This window comes from Eumetopias jubatus, unplaced genomic scaffold, assembly GCF_037043125.1.
Source record: "Eumetopias jubatus isolate StellerSeaLion01/CBP00866 unplaced genomic scaffold, mEumJub1_p1.0 scaffold_17, whole genome shotgun sequence".
Classification (NCBI taxonomy): domain Eukaryota; kingdom Metazoa; phylum Chordata; class Mammalia; order Carnivora; family Otariidae; genus Eumetopias; species Eumetopias jubatus.
Genome location: NW_028274823.1, coordinates 38,387,697 through 38,407,139, shown reverse-complemented (window position 1 = coordinate 38,407,139; position 19,443 = coordinate 38,387,697). Strand labels below are relative to the sequence as shown.

Genomic DNA, 19,443 nt, shown 5'->3' with positions numbered 1-19,443 from the left:
AAAGAAGCAAACCTCTGGGAAGTCAAGCAAAAGAAAAAAGGAAAAGGTATAACTATGAAAACATTAAGTTAAAAAGTGACATGACTACAGATAGGAAGGAGAATTTTAAACCACAAGAAGACTGTAGATACAGCTTCACTCTGGTTGATTTTGTTTTACCTGGAGGAAGTGGAAGATTTTCTTGGAATACATACCAAAATTGGCTTACCAGGAGGCAGAAAATCTGAAAAGAACAATAAACACGGAACAAATGAAACAGGTAATGAAGGCATTACAGGGGTTCCTTCAGCCTCTGGGGACAGGGGATTGCCATTATAGAGTTACCAAGCACAGGAGAAAATGGGAAGCTCCCCAGTTCTCTCTACAAGATGAACACACTTTCTACAGGATCACACACACACGTACACATGCCTGCACACGTGAGCACACACCTACATGTTTGTACACATCCATACACGCAGACACACATTTCAATGATGTAGAAGGGTCCCCCAAGACACGTATGCTAGTAAAAATAGAAAGTTTCCAAACAAAACAGTTCTATGTGTTTGTTTTTTAAGACACCACATGGAGGAAAATAGCAGTATATAAATGTAAGCGTCTAAAAGAGATCCAGAAGATACACATCAGATCAGCACGGTTAGCTGTGGGGAAGATAATGAGATAAGAGGTTTGGGAGGGAATTACAGAGGAAACTCGTTCTGTTTACACTCTTCCTATATTGTTGGAATGTTTACAAACTGAATATATTCATATATTACTTCAAAATAATTACATTTTTCAAAATAATTAAATGTAAATCAATCAATAAAAGTAAATAAAACCAGTAACTAATAACTTGTAATATTCACTTAAAGAGAGAAGTAATAGTGTTTTCAAAGATTTTTTTAAAGTAATCTCTACACCCAGTGTGGGGCTTGAACTCACAACTCCATGATCAAGAGTTGCATGCTCCACGGACGGAGCCAGCCAGGTGTCACAAGAAGAGTAATAGTTTAACAATTACTAATTATTTTTAGGCTAAAGAATAAAAATTAAAAATTTAGAAAATGTGGAAAGATCTTTTATAATAGGAGGATATTTAAAATAGAAGGTCATTTTTTACAAACAATGAATCATGGAACACTACATCAAAAACATGATGTAAGGTATGGTGATTAACATAACATAATAAAATTCAATTTAAAGAAAAGGTCATTTTTTAAATTAAAGAGGTAGGAATGACTCACTCAAACAGGACACAAACTCTCAAAGTCATAGAGGAAAATACTAGATTTGATTTATGAGCATTTAAAACTTCCGTATAAAGAAAAGCATCATGGACTTGTTGAAAGACTAGTATGTGTCATACTGGGGAAAAAATATAAGATTTGTAAACAACCACAAGATTTACATCCAAAATATATAAGGAGGTTTTACAAAACTAATATGGCAAAACAACCCAACCAGAAAAATGAGCAAATGATATGCGCAAATCACAGAAGATTATGAGAATGGCCAATGAACACTGGAAAACATGCTGAAGCCTTCTGGTTATCTAATAAAAATGCAAATTTAAACAATAATGAAATATTTCTTGTGCCTGACCGACTGGCAAAAATTAAAGGTATTGAGCACATTTACCACTGGCAGGAATTGGGAAAATTCTCAATTATTTTTCAGGTAATCCCTCTTATCTATTGATCTTTTCCTCTCCTTCTGGCAGTTGTATTAGATGGCCTTTCCTCATCTCTTCTAGAAGAGCCTCAACCTGATCCCTGTTCGTTCATTTTTTTCTTCTGCTCTTTGAACTTCCCATCAAGTTTATCATTTCAGCACTTACATTGTTCATACACAATACCCCCAGCTGGTTCTTCTTCATAACGGCCTTGAGCCTCCTATTTCCAATATCCTCCTGAGGATATTTATTATGCACATGTAAATGCTTTTCCTGTCTTGTCTATTTATCTGCTCCCTCTGGTGTTCAGTTTGTGGTCTCTTCCTCTCTGGGTTTACTCTTCTCGTGCTCTATCTCCCCCGGGACTCCTCATGGCTTTCTATCTTAGGTTCTGGGCTCTATCAATTAATTATCCCTTTTGTGACATCTCTAAGGTTTGGGTTCACAGGACACAGCTAGCAGCCCATATTAATTAATCATCTTATTAGGCACCAGGAGCAAATTTACAAACAAAAGTCATATCATCAGATGTTTTTATGGGTAAAGAAAACGGACATATGCAGGCATTGCTGGTGGGAGTATGAAGTGTTACGCCCTTCGAGCGACAGATATTGTGGCAACATATTCAAATGACTAAAAATCGATTGGACATTCCATTATAAGATGGTGTAGACTTGCCTGCTACTCATTCCTTCTAAATATCTGAATACACTGGAAATAATCTAACAGACAATCATAAAAGGACTCTATAATGTGGGATAGGAAGGCAGACCGGCCAGGAGGCACAGGACTTGATGGGGTGAGTGTCTGAAAATCTTTTTCTTTTTTCCTCCCTAGTAACACTTTCTAGCTTGATAAAGGCAAATTTTTAGCCTAGTGGTTTTCAGAATCCTTTTGCACCATTAAAAATTAAGAATTCCAATGAACTTTATTTTTATGTATGTTATATGTTGGGCTAGTAAAACGTTTAACAACCAGCTGTCCCCAAAACCCTGATTTTGCAGTAGCATTTGCCAGTTTCCATGCTGTAAATACTTTCACTGTGGCCAAGGTTCAGACTGTCAGTATGACACCTCTAAACAGAGTTGGAAATAAATGCAGTTAGCACTTGTGAGCTGGTGCAGTTCTGCTCTAGCACACCACTGTTTACATATATATTTACCATCCTGGAAAATAAAACAAAATTTTAAAACAAAAGAATGCATGAGCACACATTTTATTAGCTATAAGAGTGATGACATCATCATGTCATTTAACCTTTGGAAACCAGCATTGTATACTCAGAGGAGTACAAGAGTGAAAAAGGTAAATGACATTTTAAAATTAAGTATACAATTTGGTAAAATTGGACACATGTATACATCCATGAAACCACTCTAATCAAGATAATGAACAACCCTTGCCTCCTGCCTCCCTGCAATTTTCTTGTGTTCCTGTATAATCCCCTCTAGCTACTCTTCTCATCCCCAGGCAGTCACTGATCAGCTTTATCACTGTAGATAAGTTTGAATTTTCTGTAATTACCTAGAAGTGGAATCATACTTAATGTGTATACTTTTTTGTCTTCTTTCGCTCATCATGATTATTTGGAGATTCATCCCTGTGTGTGTCACTCATTTCTTTTTTATTGCTGAGTGGTAGTCCATTATATGGATATACCATAATTTGATAGACATTTGAGTTTCCAGTTTTTGGCTATTAGAAATAAAGCTGCTAAAAACAAACAAACAAAAAAGGGCGCCTGGGTGGCTCAGTCGTTAAGCGTCTGCCTTCAGCTCAGGTCATGATCCCAGGGTCCTGGGATCGAGCCCCACATCGGGCTCCCTGCGCAGCGGGAAGCCTGCTTCTCCCTCTCCCACTCCCCCTGCTTGTGTTCCCTCTCTCGCTGTGTCTCTCTCTGTCAAATAAATAAATAGAATTAAAAAAAATAATCTAACAGACAATCATAAAAGGACTCTATGAGGTGGGATAGGAAGGCAGACCGGCCAGGAGGCACAGGACTTGAGGAATGACTTTAGGAGTAAGTTTCTGGGTTTTCTTTTTATCTCCCATTGTCTTATGCATTTGGTGGCTATAACAAAAATACCATAAACTACATAGCTTGAACAACAGAAGTCTCTTCCTCACAGTTTTGGAGGCTGGGAAGTTTAAGATCAAGGCACTGGTAGAAGGTGAGGAAAGTAGAAGAAGGGGAGTGATGGGGAGGAGAAGGGAAAGTAGAAAAAGGAAAGTTTACAAACTGAATATATTCATATATTACTTCAAAATAATTACATTCTTTCAAAATAATTAAATTACATGTAAATCAATAAAAGTAAATAAAATCCATAACTAATAACTTGTAATATTAACTTGAAGAGAGAAGTAATAGTCTTTTAAAAGATTTAAAAAGTAATCTCTACACCCAAAGTGGGGTTCAAACTCACAACTCCAAGATCAAGAGTAGCATGCTCCACGGACTGAGCCAGCCAGGTGTCACAAGAAAAGTAATAGAAAAGCGTTCTTAGACTTGACACCAAAAGTACAATCCATAAAAGGAAAAATTGAAAAATTGGACTGTATTAGAATTAAAATTTTTATTGCTCTGCAAAAGATCCTATTAAGATGATGAAAAGACAAATTACAGACTAGGATAAAATATTTGCAAATCATATACCTGAGAACTTCTGTCTAGAATATATGAAGAACTCTCAACATTAAAAAAATAAAATTGAAACTGTACAAGAGAAATGAACAGATATTTGACCAAAGTGAATATACAGAGAGAAATAAGTACATGAAAGGATGGTCAACATCATTCACCATTAGGGAAGTGGAGAGCCCCAGGGAACAGGAAAGTACCAGGGAAATCATGGAGTGGAAGGAGTTCAGAACAGTGTTTACGAACTCCTGAGCTGTGCGTGCATAGATCTGACCCTAAACAGTGTATCACTGACTTTGAGAATGGACCTAAGAGATAGATCAAGATCCCATGTAGGGTCCAGATCCCATGTAGGCTACTGCATAATGGCCACCTGAAACTGACCCAAATAACACCACCAGAGCTTTGTATATGGAACTGACAACTGTCAGAACTCAAAGAAGGCTGGTTAGCACTTGTAGCTAAACAGCGCTTACAGAGACATGCATAGCATTAAATGCTTGTATTAGAAAACAAGAAAGGCCTCAAATCATTAATCTTAGCTTCAACCTTAAGATACTAGAGAAAAAGAACAGAATAAAATCAAGGCAAGCACAAGAAAAGAAATAATAAAGAACAAAAACCAATGAAATTGAAAACAGCAGTGGAGAAAATCAATAAACCAAAAGCTTATTCTTTAAAAAAAAATCAATAAAATTAATAAGCCCCTAGGAAGACTGACAAAGAACAAAACTAGAGAAGACACAAATTACCAATATCAGGAATAAAGGAGGTGCTATCACTATAGACCTCAAAGATGATAAAATGATGGTAAGGGAATCCTACAAATAACTCTAGGCCCATAAATTTGGCAACTTAGATGAAATAAACTAATTCCATTTCATAATCTATCAAAATTCACTCGAGATGAAATAGATAATCTGAATAGCCCTACAACTATTAAAGATACCGAATTTATTGTTAAAAACTTTTTTTTAAAGATTTTTTATTTATTTATTTGACAGAGAGAGAGACACAGCGAGAGAGGGAACACAAGCAGGGGCAGAGGAAGAAGGAGAAGCAGGCTTCCCATGGAGCAGGGAGCCCCACGCGGGACTTGATTCCAGGACCCTGGGATCATGACCTGAGCTGAAGGCAAACGCTTAACCAACTGAGCCATCCAGTCGCCCCTGTTGAAAACATTTAAAAATCTCTAGGCCTAGGTGGTTCACTGCCAAATTCTATCAAACATTTAAAGAAATAACACCAATTCCATTTAATCACTTCCAGAAAATAGAAAGGGAGAGAATATTTCCTAACTCATTTTATAAGGCCAGCATTACTCTGATACCATAATCAGACACAAAAACTCTATAGATCCATATCCCTTACAAACACAGATGCAAAAATACTCAACAAAACATCAGTACTTCAAATATAACAAAATAGTAAAAGAATACTATGCCATAACCAAATGGGGTTTATCCCAAGAATGCAATGTTGGTTCACTTTTTGAAAAATAAATCCATGTAATCCACCATATTAACAATCTAAAGATGGAAACCACATGATTATATAAGTTGGTACAGAAAAGGCACTTCGCAAAATTCAACACCCATTCATGATTTAAAAAAAAAATTCCCAGCTAACTAGACATGGAAAGGAATTTCCTCAAACTGAGAAGAGCATCTACAAAAAAAACTGGGAACAAAGCAATGATGCCCACACTCATCACTCCAATTCCACATTATATGAGAAGTCCTAACTAGTCCAATATATCAAGAAAAAAAGGCATACAGCTGGGAAGGAATAAAAACTGTCCCTATTTGCAGACAATATAATGGTCTATGTAGAAAATCCTAAGAAATAAGGGGCACCTGGGTGGCTCAGCGTTAAGCGTCTGCCTTCAGCTCAGGTCATGATCCCGGGGTCCTGGGATGGAGCCCTGCATCGGGCTCCCTGCCCTGCAGGAAGCCTGCTTCTCCCTCTCCCACTCCCCCTGCTTGTGTTCCATCTCTCGCTGTGTCTCTCTCTGTCAAATAAATAAAATCTTTAAAAAAATAATAAAATAAAATCCTAAGAAATAAACCAAAGACAACAATAACAAAAGACCTAGAACTAATAAATGGGTCTAGTAAAGTTGCAGGATATAAGTTCAACATATGAAAATCAATGATTTCTCTAAAAACTAGCAGTGAGCAATTTTTGAAAGCAAAATTTAAATAATTGGTATTTTTTGCAATGACTCAATTATTAAATTATTAAAAACCTAGACATAAATCTAATAAAACTCGCACAGGATCTATAGGCTGAAAACCATAAAATGTTGTTGAAAGAAACCAAAGAAAACGTAAGTAAATGGAGAGATATGGCAAGCTCACAGACTGGAAGACTCAACAGAGCAAAGTTGTCAACGCTCTCCAAACTGATTCACAGATTTAATGCAATCAAAATCACCACAGATTTTTTTGTAAATGTAGGCAAGCTTATTAAAACTTATACCAGAAATATACCCTCACAAACACGCCCAACTGATTTTTGACAAGGATGCAAAGGTATTTCAATGAAGAAAGGTTAGTCTTTCAACAAATGGCATCAGAAAAATTGGTTGTCTGTAAGTTAAAAAAAAAAAAGTACCCTGAATCTTATACCTTACACAAAATTCGAAATGAAAATCGTAAAGCTTTATAACTTTTAAAAGAAACAGGAGAAAATCTTCTAACCTAGAGTTAGGAAAAGAGTTCTTAGTCATGACACCAAATACACAATCCATAAAAGAAAAAAAATTAATAAATTAGACTTGATATTAAAAACTTTGCAAAAGACACTGCTAATGAAACCACAGCTGCAGACCAGGAGAAAATGTTTGCAAATCACATATCTGACAAAAGACTTATTCCAAAATGTATAAAGAACTCTTTAAATCAACATTAAGAAAACAAACAATCCAAATAAAAAGAAGGCAAAAGGCTTGAACCTAAACTTCACCTAAGAGATCGCTGTATATGAAAGGCAATCCTCAATATTGAGCTCATATGAGAAGATGCTCAATATTATTGGTCATTAAGGAAATGCGAATTAAAACCACATGAGATACAACTACATACCCATTAGAATGGCTAAAATGAAAAGTACTGGCAGTATCAAGTAATGAAGGGGCAGAGTACTGGAACTCTCTCCCTCTTATTGTTGGTAGGAAAGCAAAAATGGTACAGCCACTCTGGAAGAGTCTGACAGTTCTATTAGACCATATGACCGACTCCTACACCTAGGTATTTACTCTGGAGTAATGAAAACTTATGTTCACGTAAAAACCTCCACACAAATGTTTATAGCAGTTATGTTCATAATTGCCCAAAACTGAAAAAAAAAAACTGTCCTTCTGTTAGTGAATAGATAACCAACTGTGGTCTCCCTATACAGTTGGATACTATTTAGTAATCAAACGGAAAGCATCACTGATACACAGAACAATTGGGATGAATTTCAAAGGCACAATGCTTAGAGAAAGTAGCCATCACAAGAGATTACGTGCCTTATGGTTCTACTTACATGACCTTCTCAAAACAAAGCTGTCGTGTGGAATAGCATGTCAGTAGTTAGCAGGGTGGGGCGGGGGATGGTTGGGAGGGCTACCTTGCATGAGTTAGTGCTTGGGAGAGAGAGGATTGTTTGTTATCTTGATTGTGGTAGTGGTTACATGAATCTGTGTATGTGTTAAAATACATAGGCTTACACACCTCTTTAAAATGGGACCAGAGGAGAAAAATAAAAATTTGAAAACCTGTTCTGTACCAGTTACCTTGCATGTAATCTCATTAAATCCTTACATACTGCAAGATTGGTTATTAACCCCATTTTACAGACAAGAAACTTGAAACTCAGAGATACTCAGCAACTTACCTAGTCAAATCACAGTGAATGGCAGACCCTTCCTACACCTCAGCACTGGGATAGTCAAGTCTGCCCAAAGTCACTTTCCCAGCCTAAGACACTGGCTGGGAAAGACAGGCTGTCCTACCTGTTGATGTCACTTACATGTCTGGCTTCTGTGCACAGCCTTGCTGAGCTGGACCTGCTCAGCTCTAGTCAACCGAACTGCAACACAATCAATGGGCTTCTTGGGCTGCACTGCTCTGCTTATATGGGTTGGACTTGGTGATTTTGAGGTATGTGAAAATACTGAACCAATGGGAAGCATGCTGGACTAAGACCCACCTGTGTTCAATTTTGACCCCTCCCTGGATAACTCAATCCTCTTCCAGGAGGGTGCTGATGTCTCTTAGGAATGCATTTTAAGCCCAGATAGGTCAACCTGAGCTTCAGACAGTATTCCTGACTACCTCCTCAGATGTCTCCATATAGCTGTCCCACAGGTACCATGCCCTAAAACTGAGTTCCTCACTATCCAGCAGCCCAGCCAGCAAAATCCTCAGTGCAAGCCAGACACCTAGGAGTCCCAGGGATCTTTCCTGAAAACCCCTTGTTCTCACAACTCTCAGATCCAACATACCTCCAATGTTACCTCCTAAAGCGCTAGCATCCCCCACTTCTCCCTCTTTGTACCATCTTCTACCATTCCTGTGTCAGCCTCCTTCCAGGATTTACCTCTGGATTCCCTCTGCATTATTCTCTACCCCACAGTAAAGGGAATTTTTCAAAAATACAAATCTGACCATGTTTTCCCAGCTAAACATTCTCCAAAGGGCTTTCCAGTGTCTTGAGATAAAGACAGTATCTTGTTGCAGCCTCATCGCCTGCCTCTCCATTTCCTTCTCTATCTTCCTCTGTAGTTTCCTGCAACCCTCTGCCCATCCTGGCTCCAAACACACTGGCTTACAGATATTGTGCTGCCTTGTGCCACAGGGCCTTTGCACATACTCTTCTTCCCACTCCTACCTTTTGCCAAGTTAACCTGCTTCTTCAGATGATGCATCAGAGGTCACTTGCTTCCTTTAAGGACGCCTTTCCAGACCTCCTACACTGTAGAGCCACATTGTCCTCAGCACAGCCACTGGCCATGCAGGCTATCAAGCAACTGAAATGTCTGGCTGCTGCTGAGGAACTGGACATTTAGTTTTGTTTAATTTAATGAATTTCAATTTAAAAACTGGTACTAAGTTCAGTTATATTTGAAACAACTAGGGTATGTCAATCTTTTACACTATAAATTTAATGAAATCTAGGTATAAATCAAGTATTTTCCACAAAATTTAGCATCTGAATTGAGAGTTGCTGTAAGAGTAAAGCACACACCCGAGTTTCAAAAATGGCAAAAAATAGAAATGTCGACTATCTCATTAGTGATTTTTATATGGACTGTATGTGGTGGTAACATTTTAGATATATTGGCTTAAAAATTAAAGTACTAAAATTCATTTCACCTGTTTCTTCTTCTCTTGCATTAATGTGGTAGTACTGTATTTCTGTCAGATTCAGAGGGCATTGTCCAGAGGGGAAAGGCCTGACCACACTGGCCCTCCGGGTTGGGGTTCTTGCTGCCTACCCTCAGTGGAGGGCAGACGGTTGCGTGGGCCAGAATCTGTCTCCTTGAGTTGAGCCAGCCTGGGGCACCAGGCCAGTCCTCAGTTCTGTCTCTTCGGTCAGGAGTCCACAGAGGAAGAAAAGACATTTAAAAGGATGGTAAAACAGCTTCACTTAGATAACAACTCCCCTACGAGGATCTCATTACACAGTTAACTTTGCCAGAACCTAGTTTGTAAAGCACGTGATCACATTCAAGGCCCCCTGCACCCTGCAAGTGGCAAGCCACCTACCGCATCTGGGGTCTTGGGCAGGGGAAGTGTGTTGAGGAAGGCACAGGGAGGAGACAGAAAGCTCAGCAGCAGCTCCCCTTCTGTCTTCCTGTACACTTGCTTCCAGGCCACGGCATCTTGGCAGCTAGGGAGCAATCACATTTAGTGACAGAGCAGGAATTTAATTAGTTCATCCCCACATTTACTGTCCTCCTGTAAGGTGCCTGACACCAAGAGCATTAGGTTCTGGGTACAGAACTGGGAGCTGGCGAACAGAACAGGTGGCCACCTCAGGAGGGAGTCGTTCAGGGCAGCGCTTCCCAGGTATTTGGATCTCAAGATCTTTACACTCTTAAAAATGAGGACTTCAAAGAGTTTTTCTTCAAGTGGATTGTATCTATCAATTTTTACTATGTAAGAAATGAAAGAAAATGTTAAAGTATTTTTTATTAATTTGTTTTAAAAGAACACAAACTAGCCCATTACATGGTTAACATAAATAAATAGAAGCAGCTGGATTCTCCCATCTGCAGTCAGGCTACTGCGCTATTGCACATCACGTGGCCTCTGGGAAACTCAGCTGTGCACTGGACCATACACTCTTTTCTAAATTTTATTATTATTATTTTTTTAAGATTTTATTTATTTATTTGACAGAGAGAGACAGCGAGAGAGGGAACACAAGCAGGGGGAGTGGGAGAGGGAGAAGCAGGCTTCCCGAGGAGCAGAGAGCCCGATGCGGGGCTCGATCCCAGGACCTGGGATCATGACCTGAGCTGAAGGCAGACCCTAACCACTGAGCCACCCAGGTGCTCTCTTTTCCAAATTTTAAAGCTGAGTTTTCAAGTCAATATTTACCCCCTCTGGAAGACTCGTCATGAAGGTGGCAGAATAGGCAATTATCCACAATCATCAAGCATTCATCCCTAATGAAAACTATTAAGCCAAAATTAACAGGAAAGTATTTTAATATTTTTGTAGCACAAATAATTAAACTGAGACAGGTAAGAGGAATGTGAAGGAATCTACAACACCATAAATAATATTCCTTTAAATCTTGACATAACCTAGATGCTGAGAATGAACGGATGTCCTATCAACAGAGTTTCCATTTCTCTTCTCAAAGGCACAGTCTGGGCGACAAATTCAACAAAGAGGTCTTTCTTGGGCTCCAGTGCCCTGTTGTCATTTACAAGTACTGTAATATTTGAAACCATCCATCTCTGCAGATCCAAATGACAGTGTCTGTCTGAAGCTCATTTTGATGGCTCCTCAGGCCCCTTCAGGCTGGACTTCTGATTTCTCCTTTCTTTCTGACCCTGAATTCGGAAGAGCTTCTTCCTGAGGTCCTTCTGTCGCTTCAGTTTCTCTTCTTCCTCCTTCTGCTTCACTTTGAAGTGTTCTTTATTGTGCAGATGTCGTTGCTCCTTGGCCTTCTTCATCTTCTGACTGTGCACTGTACTCAGAGCGTCCAGCAGTGCAAGGATCTGACAAGAACAAAACCCAGTGAGCACCAGAACACTCCTACATGTGCTTTCCTTCTAAGTTTCAGGGGACCTAAACACCTCAGCTCATGTATCAAAACTAGAATCAATCTATGATCCAAATGAATATTAACTCAGGGAAAATTTATCCTGAACGAGGAAATCACAATTGCATGGAGGCAGAAGTAGGAGCATATTTACTGAGCAAAATACTTAAAGAATGGCCTTCACCAATAATCACCTTTGTTAATCACTGTGGATACAATATACAGCTAAGACAGAGTGATTTGCCAGCTGGGTGCCTATTACTCCCCATTAAAATGCATAAGACACAGCACGACTAAACAAAAGAAGGGAAATGGACTCTGGCCTTTCCTCTAACTTCCGGTTCTAGTGCCTCAAATAAGTCTGGCTCTTATCCTTTCCTGAAGAAAAACGAGAACGCAACAGAAACACCAACTGTGCTACTGAAAGCATTATTTTCACATCCAAATGTAACATGCAGGAAGCCATCCGTTGACAATACCTTCCTCTCGTGAGGTTCCCGTATGACGGCTGGTCTCAGCCTGTCCTTCGGCATCTTGCCTGCCTTTGCTTGGGTCTTGGGCTTGTTCTTAAATGGCAGGGCCTTCTGCAAGGCTTTTGGAATGTGCAGTGAATTAAAATGTTTCTTTTGCCTCACAATCGGCTAAAAAGAAAAATAAAAACAGTGATGTATTTAAATTATGATCTATATGCTTTTAAAACTTGCCTAAAATCTTCTCAATGGATTGACTTTTCCACATGATCAGTAACACCAGAGTCTGCTGATCATCAGAAATGAGGATTCAATCATCCATCAACTGTGATTGCCTCAATGGATGTACATTGCTCTAGGCGAAACAGAGAAATACAAAGAATATACTTACAATTCTCCCAAAAAATCAACTGTGTCCATGTCTATGGTATGAACTATGGGGATCTCAACACAGCAGATGAACATATCCAAAGTTTCTTTTAATGGAAAACCCACACCTTATTTTGGGGGCACTGAGGTAGTTTCTTCTAGCCTAATAACAATAATCTAGGTGTTCATCTTCACTATCAACCTCTGTGGATTTAAGGACATAGTTCTTCCTCCAATCAGCAGGAGCTCAAGTGTTCCCATTCCCGATTCTCATTAAAAAGTTTAACTTTATCCTGTTTCTGATGGGAGGCCAGCTGAGAAAAATGAGATTTAAATGACATATAAAGAACAAATACTCTCTACATTCAATTTTTAAGGTAATCTAATTTCTATGCTTAAATTGAGATGACCAAAACTCTCAACTGCCTCAAAAATAGTTAATAAGTGGAAAGTCTTGCCCTAGGTCTTTACCAAGGTCAATATCAACTATATAGAGAATATTTCTGCTATGTCTTTAAATTTATTATTAAAGACATCATCCATGATAATATTCAAAATTCTCTGTTTAGGAGGAACCTAAAATCCTTAGAATGAAGGAACTCAGAGAAATCACATTCTGAAAAAAGAGTAAGCACCACAAGCTAGAGGTGGTCCTTGTAGGTACCATGTCCTGTAGTATATTTTATTAGAAATTCATGTAACAGGATCAAAAATTGGATTACTAATTATTTTATTAAAAAAGTAATGCCTAGGAAATTTGTTTCTGGCAGAATGGCAGACTGATATCCTGAACCCCCCTCTTATTATAAAACAATTTATACTTATCCTGCATTAAAACAAATCTTTTCAAATGCATTGTTAACCTGTGAAGAAAATAATGAAAGTTCTCAAAGACCAAAATCCAAATGAAATGGGATTCTGAAAGGCACTGAGAACTTAAAATTAAAAAAATACTGATGATGCCAACTACTGGCAACTACTGTTGGTGGGAGTCTAACCTTGTACACTACACCAGAATATTGTAGGCATCATACAGTGAAGCTGAACACATGCATACCCCGTACCTGGCAATCCCAACCTGGGGGGATCAATGCAAAAGAAATGTGTGCACGTGAACACCAAACAAGTCACATGTTAAGTGTTCAGGGCAGCATTTATAATGGCCAAAAATTGGAAATAATGTCCATCAATGAATAAACTGACATTATAACATAATAGATTTCTACTCAACAGTAACAACAAATGAATACCTACAAGAACATGAATGAATCTCATAAACTGAAAGAAAAGACACCAGGCAAAACAGTATATGCTATATTTTATAAAACTCAAAACAGCAGAACTAATTTACATGTCAGGAGTTAAGAGAATGGCTATCTCTGAGGTGGAGGTGGGGTAGTGACTAGGAGAAGTCACAAGAGAGCTTTTGTCGTGCTGGTAATTTTATTGCTTGATCTAGGTGATGGCAATTTGGGTGTGTTAAATTCATGAGCTGTATGCTTAAGGTCCGTATATTTTTCTGTATTTATGTTAACACTTCACTACAAAGTTTATTAAAACTTTCCAAAAAAACCCACTCACATTGCTTCAATAAAAATTAGCACATTAATGTTTTTTAAAGTAATACATGTATCTGATGGGGAAAAAAATAGTTCAGAAGAGTATACAGTGAAGAGTTTGTCTCCTTTCCAACCCACGAAAACCCCTATTACCACTTTCCTGCATTCTTTCCAAAATGTTCTATGAATATACATGTTCATTCAAATTTAATGGTAGATTTCCTACTTGAAAATTGAAAACATAGAAAACATTATGTACAAAAGCATCTGGATGACCCCCATCTATGGAGCACATGTATGCATGACTGTACCTTATACAAAGAATCCTTGTTGGGCTTTAGTTTGACACCATGGGCAAGCCGGAGTTGACCAGTGGTCCGCATTCCTGACCAGGTGTCTTTCTCACCAACTGGTTTCAACAAAGATGTTACTGGGTTATAGAAGGCTGGAATGGAGACAGGATACCAGGTTCTCATGAAGACAATATCTGGAAGAAGAGATAACTTACTTTAACATTTTCAAAAGAAGATTCATCTTGTCAAACAAAAGAACAAAACATCCACTCCAAACTTCTCTAATTGGCTGCATGGTTTTTGAAGAGAGACTTCACCAAGTAAACTACTCTTAAATATCACAAAACTTGTACTGGGTGTGAATCACATGGCTCCACACACAGCATGACTTGGCACACTGCATAAGATGTTCCAACTGGAGAGAGCTGGAGCCGATTCCAATTTTCGAAAACCTGAACTACAACCTCTAGTCCACACTGGCTAGAATCAATAGTGAACAGTAAGACGCTGTTGTGATTATACTACAAAGTTATATTTACCACTCATCAGCAACTTATCCTCAAAGCTGGCCCGGAAAGCTCCTTCTGGAGCCCGGAGTGCTTTCTTGATCTGTCCCCTTATGCCACTGACAGTTCGAATCACAGCGCCTTCAAATTTGGCCACTTCCAAGGCAGAATTAAACATTCCCTATAGGTATATGAAAAAAATACATACACACAAAATCAGACATTTTACTTATTTCATAAATGAAACCTTGGTAAAAAAAAAAAAAAGAACTTCTTTAATAGTGATAAAATAATCAAAATGTTTTTTCCCCACCAAGAGTGGAATTACTAGGTCAAAAGGAATACAATTCTAGTTCATCTTCCCCAAAATAACATTAATCAAGATTCTATTGTAGGCTCATTAACATGCTCATCACTGATATCTTTGTAGAAGAAAAGATCAAAAAGCTATCTATCAGACTGAACTGGCTTAGAAAGCCTTTGCTGTCATTGGCCAGGGCTGGGCTGCAGCTCATATCCTATGACTTAGGTGCACATGCTCAGAAAAGAAAGAGAGTTGGATAAATGTTAGTGACTTTATTACCTGATATTACAAGAATATTTTATGATCATCTTAACTCAGTACTTTTATGGAAACCCCCACTAATAAGATTTTCAATAAATGTCACTCAAACTACCCTCCTACATTATACTGCATAACAGAGCATCCATTTCTCCATACCCCTACCAACCAGTATTTTACAAAATACTTTGTCTATTTTTCTACTGAAAAATAGGAAAAAAAAGCCAGTGAATGAGATTACATATTTTCAATATTAGCTCTGTCACAGTCCCACACGGAATAAGGATTAGCCTCGATTAATAAGTAGCTCTATTAACGTCACCTTGGAATTTTCTGAGCATATTTAAGTAACATAGAGACCAATAGAAAGTAGTAAACCAAAAATAGCAAAGACCAAGTTTATAAAAGATTTCAAATACTCTTTTGAAAACATCAGACTATATTTTATAAGTATTTCATTCCTCCTTCAATAAAATATACATTTATAAATATGTGAGTATACAGATATACGGACCTTAATGAATGACGTATTCTTGAAAATTTTATAAGGAAAACCAGTTAGCTTTAATTTCTTCACAATTTTTATGGATTTATCCAGATCGAGGACAACTCCTGTGGCAGCTATCCGGAAATCAGGCTGGGAAGAACCCCCAAAATTTGAATACAGGAATAATATCAGCAAGAGAAAAACTGTAATTCTAGGATGCAATAAATTCCTAAAGTGCATTTCACTTACAACCAGCTAAGAAAGAACAAGAAAGAATATCTGAACATACAAAGCAGTATTTTAACAAAAGCAATCTGAAGCTACAATATACGTAAGCCAAACTAATGATGATGTCTTGAGTATTCTCTGGAGGGTGATTTCACAATAACATAATTTTAAAACAATGACCAATTTGGAATGCAAGGGAATATGAAAATTTGGTTACAATGTTTAAGAAATTAAACTGTGGCCCCCCAGAGCAGATTTCATCTGCTCATTATTCTGTTTTCTGTCAAATAGGGCCAATAAAACCTGCTCTGATCAAATGAAGACAGTATGAACATACTTTGCTAAACCAGCATTACTAGGGCTGGTCTATGTCTAGCTGGTATCCGAAGTATCCTCAGAACCGCGCATTATGTTTAGCACATGGTGAGCACTACTTAGAATATTTTTAGAAAAATAAGGGGTGCCTGGGTGGCTCAGTAGGTTAAATGACTCAACTCTTGATTTCAGCTTGGGTCATAATCTCAGGGTTGTGGGATCAAGCCCCATGCTGGGCTCCAAGCTCAGCAGGGAGTCTGCTTGAAGATTTTCTCTCTCTCTCTTGCCCTCTGCCCCCCATCCGTGCATACGTGCACACTCTCTCTAGAATAAATATTTAAAAAAAAAAAAAGAAAAAAGTCCAAAAAATGCATAAAAATATAAAATGTCATCAGTACCATAATAGTTCTACCTCTATTCCCACATCCTACTTAAAAAGATGTAGAAAAATTAAAAGCAAAGAAAAGTTTGCTATGAATACTAAAAAACGAGTCATTTTCAACTTCAAGTTTCAGGTACATATTCCATATTCAAGACATACTTCTCGTACACAATCTGGAAAATAAAACATTCAAGATATTTACCATTATGTCACTGACAGACTGTACTGCCAAGAACCCAGTTCCCTGTGGAGTGATTGGACCTTAAAGAAAATAGGAAAAAAGAAAGAAAGAAAGAAATGCAGTGAATCACAAATTCTGGATTCCATTTTACATATGTACCTCAATCCAAAAAAAAGAGAAAAATCTTATGAATTGGGATTTAATGGAGAAAAGCAAAACTGTAATGGCTTAAATTAACCTACAAGCAAGTTATTCCAATCACAAATTACCCCAAAAGGTTGCTCCACAATGCATGTGCTGTGGGGTGTATTTTAGAAGCCTCTGTCTTCCATTGTGGTCTTCAATATAATAGAGTGGAATAGTCTGAAACCTCCTCCACCCTACAGAAAAAATGATTGGATCTCGGGACTTGAGGATTTTCTTATACCAACGATGTTTCTTCAGACGCATCTGAGGGGAGAAGAGATTTCAGTAAGATTAGTGGTAGAAGTATGTCCCAAGAACCCCAATTGTCAAAGCATGCAGCAAAGGGTACCTACCTGTACATATCCAACATTGCCTTCACTATTGCCCAAACCACCCAAAATAATTGGGTAATGGGGATCGAAGTTAAGCACAAATTCACAGGGGACATTTTCTATCTCAATTCGAACATACATCCCAGGTCGAAAACCCTCATACTGAACTCTGGCTTCATCATCTTGATCTTCAAATTCTGCTCGGTTAAGCTATATACGAGAGCAGGGGAAAAAAAACAATTAAAAAACCCACAATGCTGTTATCTTTAATAAAAGTTAAGATTAACATTTTTAAAAATGAGCACTTTCTCATAAAGGAACACGGACATAATCACTTACGCTTTATCCTCTTTAAAAATAACATACATTCTTGTCTGTACAGTTTGTTCAGGATATATCCCAACTGTTTTCTCCTTTGTTGCTCCAAGGTACAGCAAATGCAAACAACTCTGAAAGCAACCCTTAATGCTGGTCAGCCAACACTCTCAGCTTCCCAGTCCACACTTTCTTTTCTTACTCTCCAATATCCAGTATCCAGTATCTCCTCCCTCATCCTCACTCTCAGCTGTTGACTGTTTAATTCACTCAAAAACTAAGCAGTCTAAAAGAATTTCCACAGCAATCTCTTCTACCAGGGTTTACACCCACATCCAGCCTTTTATTTTATATTATTATATTTATTACTTATTATATTACTGAAATTAATTAAAATTAAATAAAAATTTTAAATTCAGTCCCCTGGTCACAGTAGTCACATTTCAAGTGATCAGTATCAACACGTGGCTAGTGGCTACAATACATGACCGCACAGATAGACATTTCCATTATTACAGAAAGTTCAACTGGGCATCTACTATAGATTTATTTTATGCCAAACTTCACTTGCATACTAGGTATCATTCACTCTTACTGAACTTTATTCTAACAGGTCTTGCCTGTTATTTCTCCCATCTTAACATCTTCTTTTGACTCTACTTCCTCCAACTATTGCCCCATTTCTCTGCTTCCCTCTGAAGTAAAATGGCTTATAAGTTTTCTATATTCATAGTCTCCAGTTCCTCGGCTCCCATTCATTTAAATCCCCCCAACTTGGACTTTAACCCACACTCCATAAAAATGCTTGCCAAAATCACGTAGGGCCTCCACATTCCAATCCAGTTGTCAATTTTGTCTTCATTGTAGTTAATACATCATCAGGATTTAAAATACTTTATCCCTCCTTCTATGGTGGCTTCCAGCTTACTTCGTGTTCTCTTCGATTTCTTCTCTCTCCTGAGCACTGCTGAATCCCCACTGTTGCTTCATCCTCTCCGCCTAGCCTCTTACAATGGAGTTCCCACTGTCAGTACTAGTCCTCTCCTCTCCTGACTCCACGCTCACTTCCCTGGGCATCCCATCCACTTCATGGCTTTAAGTAGCATCTAGATGCTGAGGACTGTACATCTAAGTCCCTGGCCCCAGTCTCTCTCCAGGGCTCCTCACTGACTACTTGAAGCTCCACTTGTCTGAGAGAGATCTCAAACCCAACAGCTCTAAACTTCATCTTAGACAAAACTGCACCAACTCGAGGTTTTCCTATCTTACTGACAACTCAATCCTTCCAGCAAGTCATCCTTATTTCCTCTCACACACCCCACAATCTACCTTTGATCTACCTTTCAAAAGTGTATATCCAGAATTTGACTCTTTCGCCTCCACTGCCACACACGTCCCCACCCCCCACGGCAAGTCACCTTAATCTTACTGAACTCTTGTCACAGCAATCCTTTCAAAGGTAAGTAGGTCATACATGTCTTTCCTCTGTTCAAAACCCCCCATGGGTCCCCATTTCACTCAGAGTAAAAAATTCAAAGTCCTTTACAAAAGGCCACAAGATTCTAGGTGATTTTAAGTTATAAATGAACTGAAGCAAAGACTTCAGAACTAGCTTTACACGTCTTAGTTACTAACTTCTATCAAAAGTCAGTACAGACTTAGAACCACTATATTAATGACTAACCAGGAGATAC

General features: G+C 38.3%; 1 protein-coding gene across 2 annotated transcripts in view; it reads right to left on the bottom strand.

Annotated features, from left to right (window-relative positions):
• Positions 1-10,983: 10,983 nt before the first annotated feature.
• The window catches only part of BMS1 (BMS1 ribosome biogenesis factor), a 49,502-nt gene continuing 41,042 nt past the window's right edge, over positions 10,984-19,443 (bottom strand). For both annotated transcript variants that reach the window (XM_028098609.1, XM_028098610.2), the window contains exons 16-23: positions 17,456-17,644; positions 17,186-17,366; positions 16,938-16,996; positions 15,838-15,960; positions 14,795-14,942; positions 14,274-14,449; positions 12,044-12,205; positions 10,984-11,520 (exon numbers count right to left, since the gene is read on the bottom strand). In XM_028098609.1, the coding sequence (XP_027954410.1) occupies positions 11,290-11,520; positions 12,044-12,205; positions 14,274-14,449; positions 14,795-14,942; positions 15,838-15,960; positions 16,938-16,996; positions 17,186-17,366; positions 17,456-17,644 (1,269 nt within the window). In that variant the 3' untranslated portion in view covers positions 10,984-11,289. The remainder of the gene's footprint in view (positions 11,521-12,043; positions 12,206-14,273; positions 14,450-14,794; positions 14,943-15,837; positions 15,961-16,937; positions 16,997-17,185; positions 17,367-17,455; positions 17,645-19,443) is intronic.